General features: G+C 41.0%; 1 protein-coding gene across 1 annotated transcript in view; it reads right to left on the reverse strand.

The window, feature by feature from the left end:
- The window catches only part of DENND1B (DENN domain containing 1B), a 240,237-nt gene extending 219,725 nt beyond the window's left edge, over window positions 1–20,512 (reverse strand). The window contains exons 1-2 of the mRNA XM_074961176.1: window positions 20,236–20,512; window positions 16,856–16,920 (exon numbers count right to left, since the gene is read on the reverse strand). Of these exons, the coding sequence (XP_074817277.1) occupies window positions 16,856–16,920; window positions 20,236–20,252 (82 nt within the window). The 5' untranslated portion in view covers window positions 20,253–20,512. The remainder of the gene's footprint in view (window positions 1–16,855; window positions 16,921–20,235) is intronic.
- Window positions 20,513–21,996: the final 1,484 nt, after the last annotated feature.

The raw sequence follows: 21,996 nt of genomic DNA on the forward strand, positions 1-21,996 counted from the left end.
AGGGGTTTCCTAATTCAGTATCACACAACTGCTTATTTAAAAGGAAGATAGTCATCATCAGCAGTAGCCTGAGAAATTCCTGCTGTAAGTGCAAACTTTGTTTTTCAAACAACATTTCAGTTTATTCACAGAGGGAAGTGGCTTTTTTACCTTTTGTGTTCACTCCGACAAAATAAAATTTTGAATATTTTTCCTTTATTCTGAATAAGTAATACTGTTTCTTTGATTACATTTTGGAATGCTTCACAGTGACTTTTTTGGCCCTACTACTTTTTTGGTACCACTAATGTAATGAGGAGTACTGGAGTCTCAGTAGAATCCAAATAAAGCTTTTATCAGTTCAGTTTACAATTATTCTTTTCAGTCAAGGAATCTCTCACATTCATGAGCAGCTAATTATGCAAGCTGCTGACCCTTAGCCATGTTTTGATCACCTCACACATTTTTTTTAAATCTTTATGGCCTCCTGATAGTTATTTGTAAGCTACAATACGTCCAGAACCCATGAGCCTACATTTCAATTTATTCTAAGTAGAATACAATGCATCAGGCCAGAACTGAGAAAACAAGTGGGAGGGGAAAAAATAGCGAGAATTCTTTATTTACTACACGTACTAGTTCAGTTGTATTTCCTATTACTGGTTTTTACTACTAGCATGGACAACATTTAGATGTTGTGAATATTTTTGGACTTGATCCTCCAGGGTGCAGAGCACTCAGTCCCTGATCCAAAGCACAACACTTAAGCACTTTTAGCATGTGAGTAGTCCCACTAACTGCAGTGAGACCACTTGTGATTAAAGTTAAGCATATGCTTAAATGCTTGGTTGGATCATGGCCACAGTGCTCAGCACCTTTCAGAATTAAGCCCCTAGCATCAGAAGGCTTCATCAGCTGTTAACTGCTACAAGAAAATTATCATGTAACTATGAAGTGACAGACAAAGCACACTGAATTCAGCTGAGGAATAAGCAGCAGCCAATGAATTGCTAAGGCACTAAAATTCTGTTTACATGGAAGTGTTCTTGAGGGAGAAGAAATCCTGAAAATATACCCCCAGCAAAACTGCCTCTACACAAGAGTATTTTTCAGAGTTTCCCACAAACTGTCATATCTTTAACTACTATTCTCAACTCTAAATGCTAGGAACAATACTGCCTGATACAGATCACCACAACTATACCACTTAATCACTCTCTTTGTTCCCATTAAGTGAAAGGCATCTATTAGTTTAGGAACAAAATGTGATCTGCCATAAAGTGGCTATGAATCACTGGATACTAGCCTCTGAATACAAAGCTTTAAAAAAGGAAAAATAGTTATTCTTTATACAGGATGCACAATATTTTGTACTTCACTATTTACTCCTGAGAGCATTTTGCGCCAAAAAATTAAAAATTCCACACACAAGATTTTAAATTTCTGTAAAATTCTGCAAATGTTACTTGTCAAATAAACGTGGAGGCTCCAGCATGGCACTGGGGAGCACAGGCCACTGGCTGCACAGAGATGGGAGTTCACTGTAAAGCTGCCCCCAGAGACATGGACTCAGCAGTGAGGCTGCACACAACTTCTGACACAGTGCAAGGACCAGGCCTGCCCCAGAAACACCCCAGTGCCCTGCCCCTCAATGCCAGGTGCGGGCAGGCTGGATCCAAGAGTGGAGGGGCTTAGTGGGAAATCCAAGTATGGGTTGAAAGGGTTCTATGTGGAGCAATCTGGGTGTGGGTAGCTCATGGGGGAGCCACATGCGGGGCGATCTGGATGCACAGGGGCTTGTTGGGGGGTTCTGGGTACAACAGTAATGGGACTCTGCATGGCGGTCCAGGTGAAGGTGGTCTGGGCTCAGTGGGGCAGGAGGCGGTGTCTGGGTGTGGAGGGGAATAGAGCTCGGCAGGGGAGTCTGGGTGTTGGGGGTTCAGATGCTGGGGGAGTGGGGTGGGGATCCAGGTGCAGCTAGTTGGGGCTCGCTGGGGTGGAGATCCCGGTGCGGGTGGCTCGTTGGGGTAGTCCAGATGCAGGGGGAGTGGGGCTCATCGGGGGGGGGGGGTTCTAAGTGCGGGGGGGGGGTTAAGGCTCAGCAGGAGGGTCTGGGTATGACAGGGTCTGGAGGCACAGGGGTTGGGCAGATGGGGGAGCAACACCTTTTACAAGGATCCCTCCCCCTGCAGCTGAGGAATGATGAGCGCAGAAAGCGGGCTGTGAGGGAGTTTGCAGAGCTTCCTGCAGCCTGGAGAGAAATCTGGAGGTGGGTCTGACCCGGCACACATGCTGTGCACGGAAAAAGAAGTCCCGTCCTCCCCAGCCCAGATGGTACTAGCAGTTGAGCGCAGCTCAGGGTAGGAGCCACCAGCTAGGTCTTCCCCAGTCCCACTTCCTGCCTCACAGTGATTTGCCTCTCACCAGCTGCCCTGGGCAAATGCAACATACTGCTAGGGAGAACTGCATGAGTGCTCTTATGGCTTCCCTTTGCTTCTCCATCAGAAAACTATTTTTCTGAGGGGAAGCAAAGAAATCTGTGGGGAGACATACATTCTGCACATGCACAGTGGTGCAGAATTCCCCCAGGAACCATCTTATAAACTGGCTTATAAACCTCATTTACTCCTATTATTGATCACAAAGGCAAGTAAATTAATGTATTTTTGTATGAAGGGAGGAAAAACCAAAATAGTGACAATATAATAAGAAAAATACAAAGATAATTATAAAATAGTCACTATAACATAAAACAGTATTTTACACTGTTCTTTGTTTCATGCTGTAAGAAAACTCAGAAAAACAATGCAAAGACACACAGTCATAGGGAGCAAAGGAAAGAGGACAAAGACCACACAGAATGTCAGACCCAGTACACTGCAATGGCCAGAGCCAGATTAGGTCATAGGCACTATAGGCCCATTCTAGGGCCCCAGATCTAGAGACAGATGAGATCAGAAGCTCAGTATTCATTTTAAAAACATCATGTTTCTAGCTCTCATGGATGCATAAAAAAAGCTTGAAAATGTGAAACAAGTGTAACTGATCCCTGTCAGAGTCTGCTCACAGCCTAAAAACAATATCTCAAAGAGATGGGAACTGCCCCGTTCATCTTAACTCTAAACTTGTGCCACCTCAACGAAGGGCAGGCCCATGGCATAAGGATGGGGGCCCTGGGCACAACATCTGAAGTGTGCCAAGAGCCCTGAATTGCCTTAATTTGGCCCTGGCAATGACACCCATCCATAACTATCTCCAGTTCTGGACCAGCAGCACACGCAACCATCAACAAGCAGTGGACTGGGAACCCCACTGTGTGATTTGCCTATCAGTAGGGACCTAATAAGGAGCTTAGCCTGCAGGACATGAAGAGGTTCTAGTCTGAAGAATGGTAGCAATAGACAAGCCAGATATGCATCATATCAACATTCTTTGGCATTTGTGAATTCCTCCTCTGGAAGAAGAGTAGAGAAAGAGGTATTTAAAATGTTGCTGTTTCCTTTCCTCCTTTTGACGGAATACGTTCCTGTGCTTTATAATAGATTTATGCTCCGTTTCCACATTCCAGTTTTAATTCCTATATCACAGCAAAGTAATTTTGGTATTCAAGTGCATCACGCTAAGCAGGCCTATATCATCAACATGTTGTATACTGTGAAAAAGAAAAACAAAACATGAACATCACTGCCCTTTTTCAAAGGCAAAATTCTGATGCTATATCTAACAGCACTGGGGGTTTGCAAAATATGGGTTAGTTTTAACAGAGATTCAACCAGTAGAACAAACAGAGTAAACAAATGCTCTTGGTTTGGGTAACATCTAGGGTCAGATGCAAAACTCATTTAGAATTCTGAGTCTAGAAGAATGAACGCAGGATTAGAACTGTTAATCATCCTTTATGTCTAGTACCAGTCACCCCTGAACTGAATTGCAGTACAATAAACCGAACTATAACAGTTAACATTTACTAACAGTTATTTTCTATTTTGAATGTCGGGGAAAACTGCTATACCACAGCTACCACTATGTGGTAACTCAACCTATTGTCTGACTTTCTCATGGTTATGATCTTTAGTGAAACATCCTAATTATGATGATCAGTGCAGACTGCCTTACCCAAGGAAAGTTTACAAGAATGTAATCTAAATAACAGATAACTGCCCAAACCAAAGTGCCATTTTCAGACAGAAGTTTGCAACCTGAGCTTCTCTTCACAATGGGCTGAATCTAGGTACCCCAAACTTTGGAAAAATCTGATTCACATCCAAATTTTGAAGCCCTAAATTCAAATATACATGCTGAGATCCAGAGTTTTGGTTTAGGCCCATCTCCACTAAGTACAGGGTATTAATATCACCACCTTTCAACAGAGGATCACGAAGTTGTTTACAAAAGCAGGCAGCGTGTGTATAAGCTGCTGGCCTGCCTCTCCAGTCTAGGAAGGACTGATGTAACGCTGACAGACCCCGGTCGTCAGTGGGCAGGATCGAACCTAGGCCCTCTGGAGCTTAGTGCATGAGCCTCTACCGCATGAGCTAAAAGGCAACCGACTCCTAGTTAAGGTTGTAGAGCAGACTCATTTAACTCTCTCTGAGTGGACTCGCTACTACTAGATGGGATAGAACACCTCACCCAGAAGGTGTGTGGGTTACAATGACACCATACCTAAAATCTGGGTCAGGCTCTTTCACAATGCTTCAGCTTTATTTCTTCATAATAAAACAATTCAATGCAAGTTCCACATATAAACCCCATCTTTTCCCTGAACGAGGATCTTCTGAAGGGGGCTATATATCCCTGAGGCCCTTCATTTTTGGTTTTTGTTTAAAATTTCCCAGGAATTTATAAATGTTTATTTAAAAAAAATTTAAAATGGGTGAAAACTGTAAAAAAACAAAGACAAAAGGGCAGAGGGCAAGGAGATTGGGGTGCCCTGTACTCACAGAAGGGAGCAGGCAGGCAGAGGGGTGAGGGGATCCTTCTGCTTCCTGCGGGCATGTCACTGCGATGGTTGGGTGGTCTCTGCTGCTGCAACCCAGCTCCCTGCCCATCTCACTACCCCATTGCGCAGGGGGAAAAGGTGAGGCCACGCTGATGGTCCAGGGTCAGAAGGCGGCTCTGCCCAGCAGGGAAAGTAAACAGGGTCTATTGCCTGCTTTCCCGCCCATCTCACTCCCCCACTGTGCAGTGGGGAAGCAAGACAGACAGGGAGGCAGGTGATAGGGAAGCAAGATGGGCAGGGACCCCCTTAGCTGCCAGGACCTGGCTCCCTGCCCCGTTGCTCCCTACACTGCAGCAGCAGCCGCCTACCAGCAGTTACCCTCCTCTATGCAGCAGGGACTCTGCAGGGAGGTACCTGGTTCGGGAGTTCCAGCTCTTGCAAAATCCAGGTAAAAACTTAGTAACCTGAATATTTTTTTCAAAACCCAGGAATTTTTCAGGAAAGTTGGGTAGAAAACAAAAACGAAGCTCTTCCCTCTTGCCCACAGGTTCACACTTATCAGCTGCTCTCTTGAGAGTCACCCTGCTTCAGTGCCTGCCACAGGAGCCAACCCGCTTTCTGCAGCTCTCCACCCCAACTAAGCCACTTGCTGGCTTTTATCACCACCTTAGCTATCTCCTAGCTCAGGCTGCTTATCAGTCAGCCACAGTTGAGGCCAGGCCCAGCTTCCCTTAAAGGGCCAGATGCCCTGTAAAAAAATGCCCATTCCAGCAGGGACCATCTTTTGTTCTGTGTTTGTACAGCATGTAACACAGTGGGGTCCTGGTTCATAACTAGGGCTCCAAGTCATTACAGTAATACAAAGAAGAAATGAAATAGTAGTATCACAGATAAGGAAACTATGACACAGAAAAATCAAGTGCCTTACTCAAGTCAGTGGCAGAGGCAGGAATAAAATCCACACCACCTAACTCCCACTGCTTGAGTCCCAGTACAAGAATATGTTGCCTCCCTAAGAACACCCATCACTTCAAGCTTAGTGAAACTCACTTGAAGCTTCCATGGGCATAATATACAGATATACATACTTAACACCTTTTCAAAGTTATTTTTATCTATAGCATCTAGGAGGCCTTAGCCAAGACCAAAGTCCCAATGAGGTAGGCAGTATGCAAACTCATAGTAAGATAGAGTCCCTCCCACTCAAAGAGCTTACTAAATTCCTAATACAGAGTTAACTTCACAATCTTTGCCTTTTCACCCAATTCCAAAATTCTCTATTTGAAATGTCAATGCAAAGGGGCAAAAGTTTATAGCCAATAATTTAGTGTTAGAGCAGTTGTTTACTTAGAGTGTGGAGACCTAAGCTTCTAACAACGAACATTATTTACATCAGAGAATCCTGACTCTTCGTATCAAGGGGTTATCACAAGACAAGGTCTCTTATGCAAAAAGAGACTACTTTATACATTGATCTTCAAGTGTAAGTATGCACAAGTTTCTCTTAATATACATAAAGTTCTTTAAGAACTAATTTGCTTTGAAAAAAAAGTAAAAAAAAAAAAAAAAAAAAAAAAAACACCACCCTTCAGTACTTTGTAGTGGCAAAATAGCTTATATAGTAGTTTCTTTTGTGACTTTTAGAATGCAAAAGCATAATTTTATTTATTTTTTGGATTTATATATAGAACTACCTATCCTAACAAAATTCTACAATAGGCACACCTAGGACATCACCAGACAATATCAGAGCTGGGAAAGAAACAAATTAAAATAACACTTCTGTGAATCAGAGACAAAACATGGCATTCCACTCTCTTCAATGAGTGGGGAGACAGAGGGAGATGGCTTATGACTGCAGACAGGATTTGTAAAGCTTAAAATCATCATAAATTGTTAGAGTAAAATACATTTTAAGTCCATACCAAAAGTGGAAGAGAGGCCTTTAAAGTTACACTTTAACAGCAAATGTACTGTACTATCAGCGTAACAACTCTCCTCTAAGAATGAAGTCCAACTTAGAGAAGACTATCTTTCTAAGATTGACTGTGCAGTGTGTGGGAGGGGAGAAGTATGCTGACACTAGCTGAGAAAAACATGAAGTCAGACTCTTTAATGCTTCTGAACACAGACGTTTAAAAGCTAGCAAATGAACAGAGTCACCTCAGATATCCAAGTACTAAAATGAGACAAATTCAACTTCAGTAAAAAAGCAAGAACTGCCATGTTTTACACAGGTTGACCCTACTTATAAAAGTTTGCTATCTTTGGCTCACACATTTATATTAGTATTGATGTACTTAAATACATACTGGCAATCCTATTAAAAATCTACAATATAGTTCTTTTCATGGCAAATTAATATTTATGCTTCCTAACCCATCAGATATTTTTCTTGTATTCCACTGCCTACAAACTGGTCACATATCTATAAATAGCATATGGCATTAGCAGAAACTGATACAGCCAGGCAATAGCAAATGTTTTCAGGTAATAATTCATCTCCATCAACATCATGTCAGACAGCCTGCTCCCAACATCTGCTATGGCTGGTGCCTGTGAGGTACAGCTGGGCCTCCCACCCCAGCCTACATCCCACAACTGCTGAGACATGGAGTCAACCCTCCCCCAAAGACCTCTTCTCCAAAGTGGAGAATGAGGGCTGGGTACGATAAACAGCTTCTCTAGCCTATGTCTCCTCCCAGCTCCCCCACTCCCACCATGACACACACATCCAAGAATAATCTTGGCTGAGGGAAGAGCGCTGTAGAAAATAAGAGAGCACAGTAGCAATTTTCCATCCCCTCGATTACTCCTGATGAAGAAGAGAGGGTGGCCCCTACAAACTTCCTCCCTTCTCCAAACTCCTGTCAAAGGGAAAGGAAAGGGTAAAAGGGGCCAAGCCACCAATCTGTGTCCTAAAAGGTAAATTGAAAAAAAAATTCAATTATTATTTGTATTCCCATAGCACCCACAATGTGCTAGGTACTGTCCAAACATATGGGAAGACTTAGTTCCCACCCTTAAAAACTTTCAGACTAAATAAATGAAAATTCAGTAAAATAAATATTTTAAAAAAATACTCATGAGATTATTATGATTTGTAACCTGCTGACAGCATTCCTGGTGGTGTACATGAGACAAATATTAAGACCACCTCTGGTCTGTATTCTTGAGATTGTTCAATATGGACATCATTCTTTGGTTTTAGAAAATACTGCACAATCTCAGACACAATTCATCTGCTTTTGCCCTCAAAATGTTTGTGTAATACTTCATTAAACAAAGGATTTGTTAACTATCCTCCTAATCTGTTAAGAACAACTGTAAAGGAATCAGGTTACAAGTAAATACTTTTTTTTTAAGTCACATTATGTTTGTAAAATTCAATAATGGAAATTAAAAGAAACCCTTAAAGGGAAGTGGAACTCATCTTAGATATGGCTATAATTACACTGTCAATAAATTACAGGTAAAGGTACAGGTTTCAGAGTAGCAGCCGTGTTAGTCTGTATTCGCAAAAAGAAAAAGGAGTACTTGTGGCACCTTAGAGACTAACCAATTTATTTGAGCATAAGCTTTCGTGAGCTACAGCTCACTTCATCGGATGCATGCAGTGGAAAAGGTACCTTCACTTTAAACTACAGTAACGAATGACTCATATGTATCTCCTAGAATATTAAGTCCTGATATAAATATTCATAATGATAGATCCACAATTAAATAACCCTTTTTATTTGTTGTAACTAAAGTGAATTTTCAACATGCACTTACAGTTATGTCAATGTTGCAGCAAATATTGCATATTTTGGGTAAACATTTTTACAAATAATCACATTCAGCTTACTGCTTCTTCTGTAACAAGTCCAAACATGCACTCCTAAACTCCATATACAAAAATGCTTTGTTGTCATTGTCTATAGCATTCTGCTACCACAAGCAGCACCACAATACTGTATTCACAATACCACAAACATCATCATACATTTTAATTAAGGACTAACTATGAAAAAATCTCAATTCCTCCATATTACTAAAAACATTTTTTAAGAAAACCTAAAGACAAACTTCAAAAACTTGTGAAAGGGATACAAGTTTTAAAAAGCAAACTTGTCATACACCTAAATGCTGGTATCCAATTACAGTACTTAAAGCAAGAATCATAAAGATTACACAAGTCTAGAAGAGGGATGTACCACATAATACAACTTTAGGCCTGTGTGCAACAGAACATTTTCTCCAACATCATTTTTTTTTTAATAAAACACTATGTATTTAATCTTTATTTGAAGCACCTATTATGTTTATATTAATAGCCATTTGGTTAAGTCTTATAATAACCTATACATTCAAGTAATTACACTGCTAAGGAAGTGTTCAAATACATTTTTCAACAGTAAACTTATTTCAAATTAATTGATAGCAGTGGACAAGTGTGTGGCTGCTTTTTATTCACCTTTCTGCCACAGACAATTTTTAAAAATGTAGAGATCAGTACTTTTGAAGGTAAATGTCTCTTTAGTACCCCACCACTTGAAAACCAGCAGTTAAAAATATCCGTATTGAAGAATAACAGGGTATTCTACTGAATGTTTCAAGTATTTTGAAAAAACAAAAATTACTACAGATTGCTTGGTGCATTACATTGATCTAACTAGCTTTTTATCAGACTTCAGTCATGCTCTGAAAAGGAAGAGGAAAACAGTTATCTGATCAGCACGTTACACCCACAGAGTGTTTGTGGTTAATGAAGAGCTCTGTGCAGTGGGAGGAAGACAACATACAAACAAACAGAGCACGCAGACCCCAATCCTGCAAGCAGCTCCATGAACATAGACTCTGATGCAGAACCCCACTGAAGTCAATAGGGATTTCCACCTGCATTTCACTGCTTGCAGGACTGGGATCTTAGTCTATGTCTACACTTAAAACAATACAGCAGCACAGCTGAATTGCTCAGTGTAGCCACTCACTACAACGATATAGTTAACCAACCTCCCTGAGAGGTGGTAGCTAGATCAACAGTATAGGAAGTATTCGTCCATCAACCTAGAGCTGTCTACAACAGGGACTAGGTCAGCTTAACTATGTCATTCAGGGATGTGAATTTTTCAAAGAATCATAGAAGATTAGGGTTGGAAGAGACCTCAGGAGGTCATCTAGTCCAAACCCCTGCTCAAAGCAGGACCAACACCAACTAAATCATCCCAGCCAGGGCTTTGTCACACCTCTGAGCCACGTAGCTCAATTTAACTTTTTGGTGTAGACCTGACCATAGTGAAACTAACCATTTCACTTAATATTAAAATTCATTTTAAATTAGAGATTTGCACAATTTCATTATTTTTGAATGTGTCTTTTCCAAGCAAACATCACTTGGAATAAAGAGTACACAAATCTCCTGGGTTTACTAACATTATTTGTATTTATTACTTGTATTATTGTAGTGCCTAAATCAGTCCGAAATACACTGTGCTAGGTGCTGTACAAACAATGAACAAAAGACAGTCAGCATTTAACACTGTTCAGTGGATCCCAACTGATTCTTAAGACAGGAAAAGAAACATTTAAGGATATCCTTTGAGGATATAACCTTTGGACATAGCTCCCTACTAAAAGAAGTTATGTTACTGGAATTAATAATGCTAAACTAAGTTAGTGAAACAAAGCAATCTATACTGTTAAAGCAACTTCTTCTAAAATCGCATACTCCTAGACCTATTTCGGTTTATAGAAGATTTTTGAATGGTTAAAACAGCATATCGTCAGGAGCCTCATGCCCCTAAAGGACTCTGGGCCCCTTTTACCATCTGAAACTTAGCATACAGAGTGAGAGAACCAGGGTGGAAATTGGTTTACTGTCACCTGAACAGAAAAGGGTCAACTTGAGTCACATTCTTCTCAAGGAGTGAGAGAAGAATGGTTTAGAGACCATATCTACTAGAGATATATATGCTGGAGGTCAAGTTCAAGGAATTTATTTGCTATGCAACAGTTCAAAGCTTATCATGTTCATAGAACTTGTGTGGCCTGCTGACTTTCCAATTCAAAATAGCATATTTTTATTGCCTATTGTGCTACATTTCAGTAAAATTAATATAGTGAAAAATCTGTTTGTCTTTCATAATAAAATGATGTGAACAAATAGACAGCTTCAATTAAGCTATGAGCAAACCTCTACACTAAGGTATGACAGTAAAAGGTGCTTCTGCAGCATATAACCTTCAAATGAACGAAGGTCTCCAGGGAGAGAGAGAAAGTTTGTTTCAATGTAGCAGGACAGCTATAACTAAACAACAGCCATGTGCAAGTTACCACTGTGAGGAAGTTTGCAGAAGGACACTGCATGCCACTTTTACCAGATAGAAGACCAAAAAACACTGGAATACAAGTTAAAAAAATAAAATTCTGAAGACTGACACCATTACTTAGAATAATATAACGAACATACCAGATTCTACAATATTAATGACAGGTTTCGAACTGTGCCTTGTTTCTACAAGTGATAACTGAATGTAGAATGCCAGCTGAAAAATGTTTCTTCTACTGCCATATGCTTTTTTTTTTAAATGCGCCAAATAAATCAAGGTATGACATGCTGACAGAAATAATCAATCTTGCAGTTTTCTAAGAAATAAAGTAAACATGTCTACTCTATTTATTGCAGAACCATGTTCACACTGCACTTCAAACATGCAAGCAACAGCCTCATTGCTGCTAGAGTGTGCTAGCACTGTTCTCTTGGCCCATGCAGAAAATCATGCTGCACATAAACTAGTCTAATTTTTATGAACTCTGTCTTAACATGTATCTCGGGGGGAGGGGAAATGCCCGTCCACAGTGATCAGCTAACATGTGCTAATCGAGCTACCCCTAGTTGATGCTAACACAGTTTTGACCCCATGATGAGGCCATCAGACTTTTCCCATTGGCTAGGTAGACCTAGATTTAACAGAGCTTCTTACCTGTGGATGATCTACTAGAATTTATCTCAATCTGATAAATTTAACATTTAGTTTCAAATGCAATTATATACTGTAAAGTCCTTTATCACTTTTCTGAGTTATTGGGCAAAAGCAAGAGTGTTAGCCCTGCTGAAAGTGTAACATGCAACATACTCCAACTTGGCTAAGGCCTTTTTTCTGTGTATGTATTCTTACATCATCAGAAAATACACTGTCCCCCTAATAAAATAAATACTAGAAGTATTTCCTGAAGCGAAATGATGAAGGTTGAAACAAAGGTCCATAGTAAATCAAATACTGCTATTTTGAGTTTCTCAATTGTACAGTAGACCCTCAGTTTCGAACACCTCGAGAATGGAGGTTGTTAGTAACTCTTAACAAAATGCTGTGGTTGTTCTTTCAAAAGTTTACAACTGACATTGACTTAATACAGCTCTCAAACTTTACTATGCAGAAGAAAAATGCTGCTTTATTTTTTAGTATTTATGTTTAACACAGTACTGTACTGTATTTGCTTTTTTTTTTTTTTTTTGTCTCTGTTGCTGCCTGATTGCATACTTTCGGTTCCAAATGAGGTGTGTGGTTGACTGGTCAGTTCGTAACTGAGTTTCTATTGTATTAATTGAATTAAGTTTTCAATTAATTAAAATAGCATGCATTTGGATTTTATTTATTTATTGGATTTTACTCTTGGCTATAGAAGCAATAAATTTTAATCATTCAACTACTCCTCAAAGCCAATCTCACAGTTTATTTAAATCCGATGACACTGTTTGTGTATTTGCTCAGCTATGACTGAAAAAATCACTTTCAAGGTTGTCAGGCCTGTTTCCAAAAAAAAATGTTATATTTTAGTGGTTATTTAAAAATGTTCAGCTGTCAAAACTCATCTTTGGAAAGTGCTAATTTTAAGTGCAAATTACTGTGTGTCACATCACAAACAAACTGGTACAGGTGTGCAGCATCCTATTTAAAAATACTAGCTTATTTATAGTCAGTCAGACACAGCAGGGATGTACTAGTTTTTACTTGTTTGTTTGAACTGTAGCACAGCCAACAAAGGGTGGTTAAACAAAATGCAGAAAAATCTAAAAGAGGAGCTCACTCTAGGACAAACTTGAAACGAAAACCTTAAAAGATATATGGGTCAAATTAAGGTCTTTCTCCCTCCTCACTCAACTTCTGCTGCTGCTCACTCATGCAAGGAGATCATAATTCTGTGCTTGTGATACTTCCACAGTAACAGTGATGACAGTGATGTCACAGATTCAACCATGACTTCACTGCAGGATCAAGTACAAGAAGCAGATGGGATGCGAGAAAGTCCCTATTTAAACACGATTCTCTTTCATGGGAAAGAAAGGGGCAAGAGCAAAGAAACAGGTGAATGGACCTTGTTTTGATATATTATATATTCAAAACATTATCATAGCATGAAAATCTGTTTAAAGGCAAGTCTTTCAATACAGTGTAACTGTCAAATTTATTAGCCTTATAATAAACCGACCTGGAAAGCTCCCTGTTTAGTAAAACAAACCTGTGCTCAGTTTTTAAAGCTGTGTTAGAGAAATTACACATTCATCTCTTGTTACATGTACAATAATTCCTTAAATAAATCCAGTCTTAATACTCAGATGTATTTATTTGACACACTACTATTGTATTCACCGTGCTACAGGCAAACACAATGACAGGTCCCTGCCCCGAGGCGTTTGTGATCTAATGTGATGCCCAGAGTATGGAAAGATGATAATTATAATATACAGGTGACACCCTAAGAATGGTGATGGGAACTGCACCTCAGCCACTAGACCTTTCACTTGTGATATTTCAGAAGGCTCATTTCTCTCTCCAGTCCTATTCAAGATCAACATGCAGCCACTGGGCGAACTGGTACGAAAATAGAGACTTACGTGCCAGCAATACATAGATGACACAGCTCTACCTATACATCACCATACAGGACCATACCACTCAACATCAAACATCTCATCCAAGCACTGGACTCCGCTCATGGATTAAAAACAGCTGGCTGAAGTTCAACCCATGCAAGACAGAGGTGGGCAGAAGAAAGCACTCTGAAGAGTCTGCACCCAAAGTGCAGTCTCCTTTGGTGGAAGGCGCACACCACATCATTCATCAGTTCAGCTGGGAGTTTTGGGGTGGTTCCTGGATTGCTCATTGATGCTAAGAGCTCACATAGCATCATCCACAAGTGATGCTTTCCAACATCTCTAGCTATCTAGAAGACTCCATCCCATCATAGTGGATGGTGCCCTGACCTCATTTATTCATATCTTTTTCATCTCCTATCTGGACAATAGCAATACAATATAGCTGGGCATGAAGCCTTCAGCACATAGGAAATCCCAGCTTGTACAGAACACTGTAGCACATCACCACCTCACCACACAGGCTACTATGAGCACAACAAACTTGTCCTCTGCTCTTTACGAAAGTTTCCTCATAAAATAGTGAGTCAAATTCAAAGTCTCTGTCTTTCACTTCCCGGCATTAAGGCCTGGGCCAAGTATATCTAAAAGACCGCCACAACAGGTACAACAAAACTTGGGACCATACAGGTAAAGCTCATCTGTGCAAGGGATCGAGTTTTCTTAAGGACTGCTCCGAGAATGTGAAATGAACTCCGTCAGGAACAATGGATAATCACATCTACCAAACCCTACCAAAAAGCCCCCACTACACTGGACACACAATTCTCCTCCTGGGGAGAGGGAGACTGAACCACACAGATGTTAGTCATGTTGCTTAATGCACCACTTGTCAAATGTTCATATTCTATGGTGATGAGGGTGATATATGAACCTATATGGAATAGAAATCAATATATATACTTGGTAAGTACCCATCTAGTTGCTTCCTTTTAAAAAAAAAACTTATTAATGTGTGAAGATTTGGGAGTGCGGACAAGAATAGAAGAGTAACCAAAATACGTTTTGAGGAGTGTTTTGAGAAGATGAGAAGAGCAAAACAGCCTGGCACACAGGGCCATGAGCATACTCCACATGTAAGGGGCTCATGAGAAAAGGCACAGTCTCTTGTAGCAGAAGACAACCAAAGGAGCGTTAAGATGAACTGAAATAGCACACACAGTGAGAGCTGGGGAAGTGCCAAGAAACTAGTGTTGAGATGTAAGCAGAAGCCAAGCCTTGCAGTCCTGAAGGTGAGTATAAGGAGTTCGAATGTGATGCAAAAGGGGACTGAACACCAATGTACGATTTGACCATGCAGATATCACAGAGCTGTAGGTGAGGCAAACATTTCTGGTAACAGCACACTGGATAAACTTAAAGGATACGACATGAGAATCATGGTCAGAAATGAAGACGCTGCAGTAATCAAAGCAAGAGATGACAAGAGCATGGATCAAGCTTCTGGCAGTAGGAATAGAGAAGGGACAGATTTTAAAGATACCAGAGAGGAAGCACCAGACGGATTAATTGGCAGACTATATGTTGGGGAGAAAGAAACTGAATATGACATGAAAGTTGCAAGCCTGGATGAAGGGGAAGATGAGTTGAAATATGGCTGGACATCCAAAAAAAGATGTCAGATAGACAGTCACAAAGCAAAAACAGATCATGGGAGACAGATCAGGTGTGGAGAGAGAGATCTGGGTCTCATTATCATTCAGGATATGAGAATGGACAGAGGGTTACCAAGGGAGAGAGTATAGTGAAAGAGGAGGAGAATGGGAGATGACCAGAAAGTTGCCACTATGGGAATTGCTAAGAAGAGCAATTAAGAGAGCAAGAAAAGCCAAACCCACAGAGAACCATAAAAGCACTGACAGCAAGTCAAGGAGCGAGCGTAGCCAACTGTGTGAAGGAAACTGATCAGTCAAGGAAGATAAAAATAAAGAAGTCACCCAAGAACTTGACCAGGAACAGAATATAATATCCTGCCTCGATGAAGGTAATTGCATGAGACTGAAATGGATGGAAACTACCATGCAGAGAGGATCCAGGAGGAAGTCAGAGTAGAGGAGCTGCGGCATTGGCAACAGACAATAAATTCAAGAAGCCTGGGTATGAATGGGAGGAAGAATATACACTGACAGTTAGAGAGGCTGGAAGGGTTAAGGAAAATTATTAGAATAGGGAATACAGCAGTGTGCTTGAAAGAAGAGGATGTGATGGAGAATAAGTGAACAAGGAAAAATATGGGAAGCAAGAAAAATCAATAGGAAATAAAGTCAAGGGCGCATACTGATGTCCTAAAAGATGTAAAACTAGACATATGCCATCATTCTTGTTGAGTCCCTCATTAGAAATTCCACACAATTCTAGTCAGCACTTTAACTTCAACCTGAGAAGTTACATGTTTTCCTACATGCAAGCTGCAACCAAAAGACTTGCTCAGATAACTGATTAGGATTGTGATCTTGTTAGTACTCCTGCAGCACCATATCTCTTTCACCAGAGTGCCTGTAGGAGTGTGAAACTAATTGCTAATACCAATTCAAGTCAGCTCACAATAACATTTGCACCATTCCAAAATTGCTACAGTAAAAGTTATTTTCTGCTACTTAGGTTTTTTTTTCTTTCTTCCTTCAACAGTGATTGTTAAGAGAAAAGCTCCAAAGAGACAAAAGGAGAAATCAAAGTACTCAAGGCCCAGTTCTGAGACATACCACTAAAATGACATGACTTATTAAATCTGCATTTTATGGAATGAAAGATTATAGGAATTAAAATGTATTAAGTATGTAACACAAACCACAATATCAACAATAAACTGCTGAAAATGCTTGCCCCTTCTATCATCAGAATATTAATAACTGAAAAAATTAATTGGAATAATAGCAGTGAGCACTAACAGAATTTCACACTATCAACACTTCAAAGCATGAGGTGACAAAATAGAGGGTGTGTGGACTAAGTAATTGAATAAGATCATTTGTGTCCCTAGTTTCTATAAATAAATGCCAACAGTTGGAGTACATTACCTTCATTTTCAGAAGCCTGGCATTTTACCTTGAGTACCAAATCAAATGTACTTTCTGGATTTTCCCTGGAAATAAAAAACAAGTCAATTGATTAGTCATACATATGTCACAAACCACATACACTGATCTAGATTATCAAGCCTTCTCTACAGTGTCCATAATGTTATATCCTTTCCACTCCATTTGACACTAGAAAATGAGAGAAAGAATCTCAATTATTTGGATGTTTTGTAAGATTTCAGAAGTCATATTTTTCTTCATATCCTTTAATATATTCACACACTTTTCAAAAAAGAATAGGCAACAGAAACAAGAATTGAGGATAATTAGATGATTGTTAAAACAATCAAAATTCTGTGATTACACTGATAAATCGTAGTCCTATATGTTTGAGAGCTCTTCAGTTATTTCATTGTGTCATTACCCCATTTTAAAAAGTCATGTTGAAGTAAATACAATTTTAAACTTGCTGACAGTTTGCTTTACAAAACTGAACTTTACAGACGGAAAAAATGCTGCTAGTTTCTCTATTATCTATCAGTTTGGGCCTCTCTGATAGCCTTTTTTACTTCGCCAGTTTGAACCACTTCTGTTTTTAAATTATGAAGAGAGTGAACCAGGATTAGGCCTCCATCTTAATTCCTGAAAACCGAGCCATTAACACATTTATCTTTTTTAATATATTTGGTCACCAACTGAAACTTGACAGTCACCGTACCATCTCCTTCAGAAGTTACTGCCATTGGCATGTTTAAGGATTGAATCCTGTACACAACAATTCAACTAGTGAGAAAATATTAATCCAGTCATTATGAATTATATTTGCATATGTTGTCTGATAGCTCATTACCCAACCCTTGCCTAAATGTAAATAATTATTTGAACCGAACAGCCACACGTGAGTACCATTATTATACAACATTCTCTGACCAAGAATAAACTCATACATTTCAGTAATTTCTTGATTTATTATGTTAGGTTCAGAAGAAACCCTTAATTTATTTTTACCATTCTGAGTTATTTAAATTCTCATTCTGATGAGCAATCTGCCATTTATAGTAAAAGCAAATATTATAACTTCCACCATATCAACTATTTATCTAAGTAACCACATAAAAGGCCCAGGGTTGAACTCTTTTCTTGAGTAAAATGCCTACAGAAGTCAGCAGTTTTTCACAAGTAAGGAATTCAAGAGTGGGCCCCAGGTTTCTAAAATGATGCATATAAATCTAAAATCTAAAAATTTATTAATCTAAAATGATGCATATATCACATATTGATAGTTCAATACAAGTTTTTTAAAAAAGTTTTAGAGGGATTTTGGACTGGAAGGAAACTTTCAGAGGTCACCAGTTACTTAATGAGTTTTCTATCATTTATTTTGTCACCAAGTATTGATGATATGCATTTATATTAAGACTGAGATATCGCATTTCTGAGCAACAATCACATATCTTCCCACATCATATTCCTTCCCTGCATCACTTTTTAAATTATTCAATTGGAAAATCTTAAAGGAGGATCCTGAATGAGCTAGTTCTGCTCATATTGGGTTTTTAGTTTTGTTTTGGTCTAAGTTTTGCTCTCAGTTACACTAGTGTAAATCCAGACTACTAGAAATTTACTGGAGTGTAACAAAAAAGAAAATGATCCATTTTTTCTCCCCTCAGCTAGCAAGATCAGAATGAATCTAATCAGAGTTGCACTCGTTTAAATGAGGACAAAATTGAGCTGTAAGAACCCAGCCTGTAGTGAGAAGAGTGGAATCCCTCTACCATAAAAGGGTTAAATGAAATTTAAACCTAGGTATGTGTTTGCTCTTTTGGCTCATTTTCCCCCTTCCTTAAAGAAGGAGTGGAAAATCAGAATGCTGGATTTAACATGTTCATTTCCATTAAAACCGTGTCTCAAATACAGGATTAGGACTTCAGAACTCAACTTAAGTGAATTTACGTGTGAAAACGTGTTTGCTTCCTTCAGTACACCACCACAAAGTCTGCTTCCACAGAAAAGTTCTAGGTTTACTCTTCACCTCCCACACAGAAGGTGTTACTTAGACTTAGAAGTGTCAAGAAATATGTCTAACTAGTCTGATATATGTCAGGCTGGCTTTCATTTCTATTATAACTATTAAATAGCAGCACACTTATTCATCATAAATATAGATTACTGTCAGTTTACAAAATACAGATTTAACCTCTCGTCAATTACTGAATTAAGGAAACCAATGGGACTCCTTACAATGGGCAAGTAGCTTCAAACCATCACAGAAAATTTACTTCATCAAAGTTTGTCAACACATCTAGGTTACACTAACATTCTTGCGAGGTAGAATTATTCTCTTAACATCTTGAAAAACAGTAATTTTCTTCAATAATCAAATAGAAAGATGTTGTTAGATTCCTTAGAAGAATGTTTATAAACAACCTCTGTTTTGATGTTACTAGTTTTACACACTATTTTTGTAGCTGTTCCTCAAAACCAGGCCTCATTTGCCTGTAATTTTCTCAAATATGACAGTCAAGTAAAATAGCTGGAATATTTTTTTAAAAATCACCATTTATTGGCAATAGATCCAAAGAGACAATAAATAGACAAAAAGAAGTGTAAAAGTTTGTTCAGTATTGTTTTTGTAATCCACCTAACACCCAAACAAGTCATCATGGCCATTCTTCTGAGACGTTTAGTAGGTACCAAACCTTAGGCTGGCACTGTCTTCTGTGAAGACCAGTTATGATGTGTATGAGCCCAGAGACAGAAACAATGGCCTGTCAATTCTCCCACTTGTGGGGCACTCCCTCATTGGGATGAAGATTATTATAAATCTCTGTGTACCTTTATCTCATCCTCTGGTGATGAAGGATTTAGCCAGTGAGGCTCACTTTAAGGTGCAGGTAGAACAGTCTCTGATGATTGAAGGGGGGTCATTTTGACAGAGACAGAGTGTGGGTTCTACAGTCTCTCCCTGGGAATAAAGGATGATAAGGCAGAGAGGGGGAACAAGCTCCCCTTGTGGGGCGGGCTGCAGGATTCATGGCAGGGCGTCTCCGCTGGGGGATGGAGAACTGGGTGGGGAGCCACCAGCTGTTCACTCTGAGGCTGCCAGTGTCACACCTGCGGGGAAGGGGCGGTTTTGCCGTGTGGGCTCCCGTGACAGCCCCGCTCCTGTCGTGCCAAGGGTCTTTGCTCAGCCGCCCCCTGTACGTGCCCAGTGCAGAGCCAGGCCCCTGCCCCACACCCCGCCAGGCTGGGGGAGGCTTTGAGGCCTAGTCCCTCCTCCCCTCTCCCTCCAGCGCAGCCCCCAGAGCCGCCTCGGCCGCCCAGCTCCGCCAAGCAGCCCCCGCGCCGCTCGCCCTGCCTGCCCCGCCGCCGGCACTCACTTGATCCTGCTGTCCATGGTCACATCTCGGGCCCCGGGCGGCCGCTCCGCGCCCCGCGGGGAAACACCTCGCCCGGCCGGCAAGGAAAGGAGGGACGCGCCGGCCCCGGGGGAGGTTACAGCGGCTGCTGGCGGTGGCCCATGGCTGCTCCGCTCCCCCGGCTCGGGCCGTGAGCGCGGCGGGGAGCGGCGGCACCGCCTCCTCCCAGCCTCAGTTCCTGTTGCCGCGGCGCCGGCACCTTCTGGGAAGCAGGAAGCTCGGCGGTGGCCGGAGCAGCGGCAGTGTCACCTGCGCGGGGCCAGGGGCTGGCTCCGCCGCAGGGGCCCGGGGGCGGGGGGAACGGGACTGGACGGCTCCGCGGACACGCTGCGGGGCGTAGGCTGCCCGGTCCCCGCACCGGCCCCGGGCCTGCTGCAGCTGCCTCTGCCGTAGGGGCCCGGCCTCAAGCCCGCGCTGACGGCGCTCGGAGGCACAGGGCAGGGGCCCGGCTCCACTGCCTGACCCACGGTGCGGCTCCAAAAGCTCTGACTAGTTATGTCCCCCATGGGGGCTGTCCAGTTCCCGTCCAGCACAGCCCTGCACGTTTCCTCTAAACACCCCGAGAGGCGCCTGAACTTCTGCTTTCGTTATAATTAACGCTTCCCTAGACCGAGAGGAAAAAAAACCCCAAAACCCACCACTGGGCACTGTTCCTCCTTCAGGCGTTTAATTTAGAAAGAAAGACATGCAGACAGCTAAATTGTTGGGTTTTTTCACCTCATGGCCCCAAACCCTTCATGCTGGGTTCTCAGGTTGTTACAGGTTTAGAGGAGTGGAGTTCCCATTTGCACACACACCAAATGAAGAGGGAAAGGGAAATAAAATGTTGTGTCAGATATTTAAAATATCTCATTACTAAAGCACATTGCAAAATCCTTCATCCCCACAGAAAGGGGGACTTTTTAGAAATGCCTTCATTAATCCAGAGTAAAGCAGAGGTGGCTGCTCTACTCTCTCCCAACCAGAAAGCTGGCTCCCTAAACCAAAGACTCATCCTATAGGCTCCAGTCATGCAAAGATTTAAGTATATTCCTACCTTTACTCACTGCAAATATTCCCATTGAAAGAGTCTGGTGTCAATGCAACTCTTCACAGCACACAACGTTAAACATGTCTTGCAGTATCTGGTCTTTACAGATTAGGAAGGCCCAGATCCTGCAAGCAGATCCATGGGTCTGCTCATATGGTTCAGCTTTCAGGATCTAGGCCTTCACACCAGGAAGAGCCTTCAGAGGAAAAGGACAACAGAAAAGGCATACACAAGAACCTAATCCTGCAAACAGTTATGCATGCCAGTAGTCCCATTGAACTCAATGCAGCTATTCACAAAGTTATTCCTGTGTATTTTCAAAATTAGGGCCTTCCTACTTTCTAAGGGACAGATTCCTTTGACTTCAGATGGAGCAGCAAGCATGTAGGTAAAAGCAGAATTTGAATCAGGGTCTTTTGTTGGGCTACAGATAGCCCTTCCATAAACAGGTGCAACTGGCATTTGCTTCCAGGGGAGATCTTATGCCAGAGATGAATTTGGTCCATTCTGTTTACAAATAGTGCAGTCATTTTGGCAACAGTCATGTCATCTCCACTTTATACCATCACATATGAACATCGGATGTTTCTATTTAATATATTTAGACACTTTTACCTAACAGTTTTATTACTGCTATGTATAGGTTAGTTCTATAGTGGAAAAAGTAATGGTTTTAAGATTATTTTAAAGTT

Source organism: Natator depressus, chromosome 8 (assembly GCF_965152275.1).
Source record: "Natator depressus isolate rNatDep1 chromosome 8, rNatDep2.hap1, whole genome shotgun sequence".
Taxonomy (NCBI): domain Eukaryota; kingdom Metazoa; phylum Chordata; order Testudines; family Cheloniidae; genus Natator; species Natator depressus.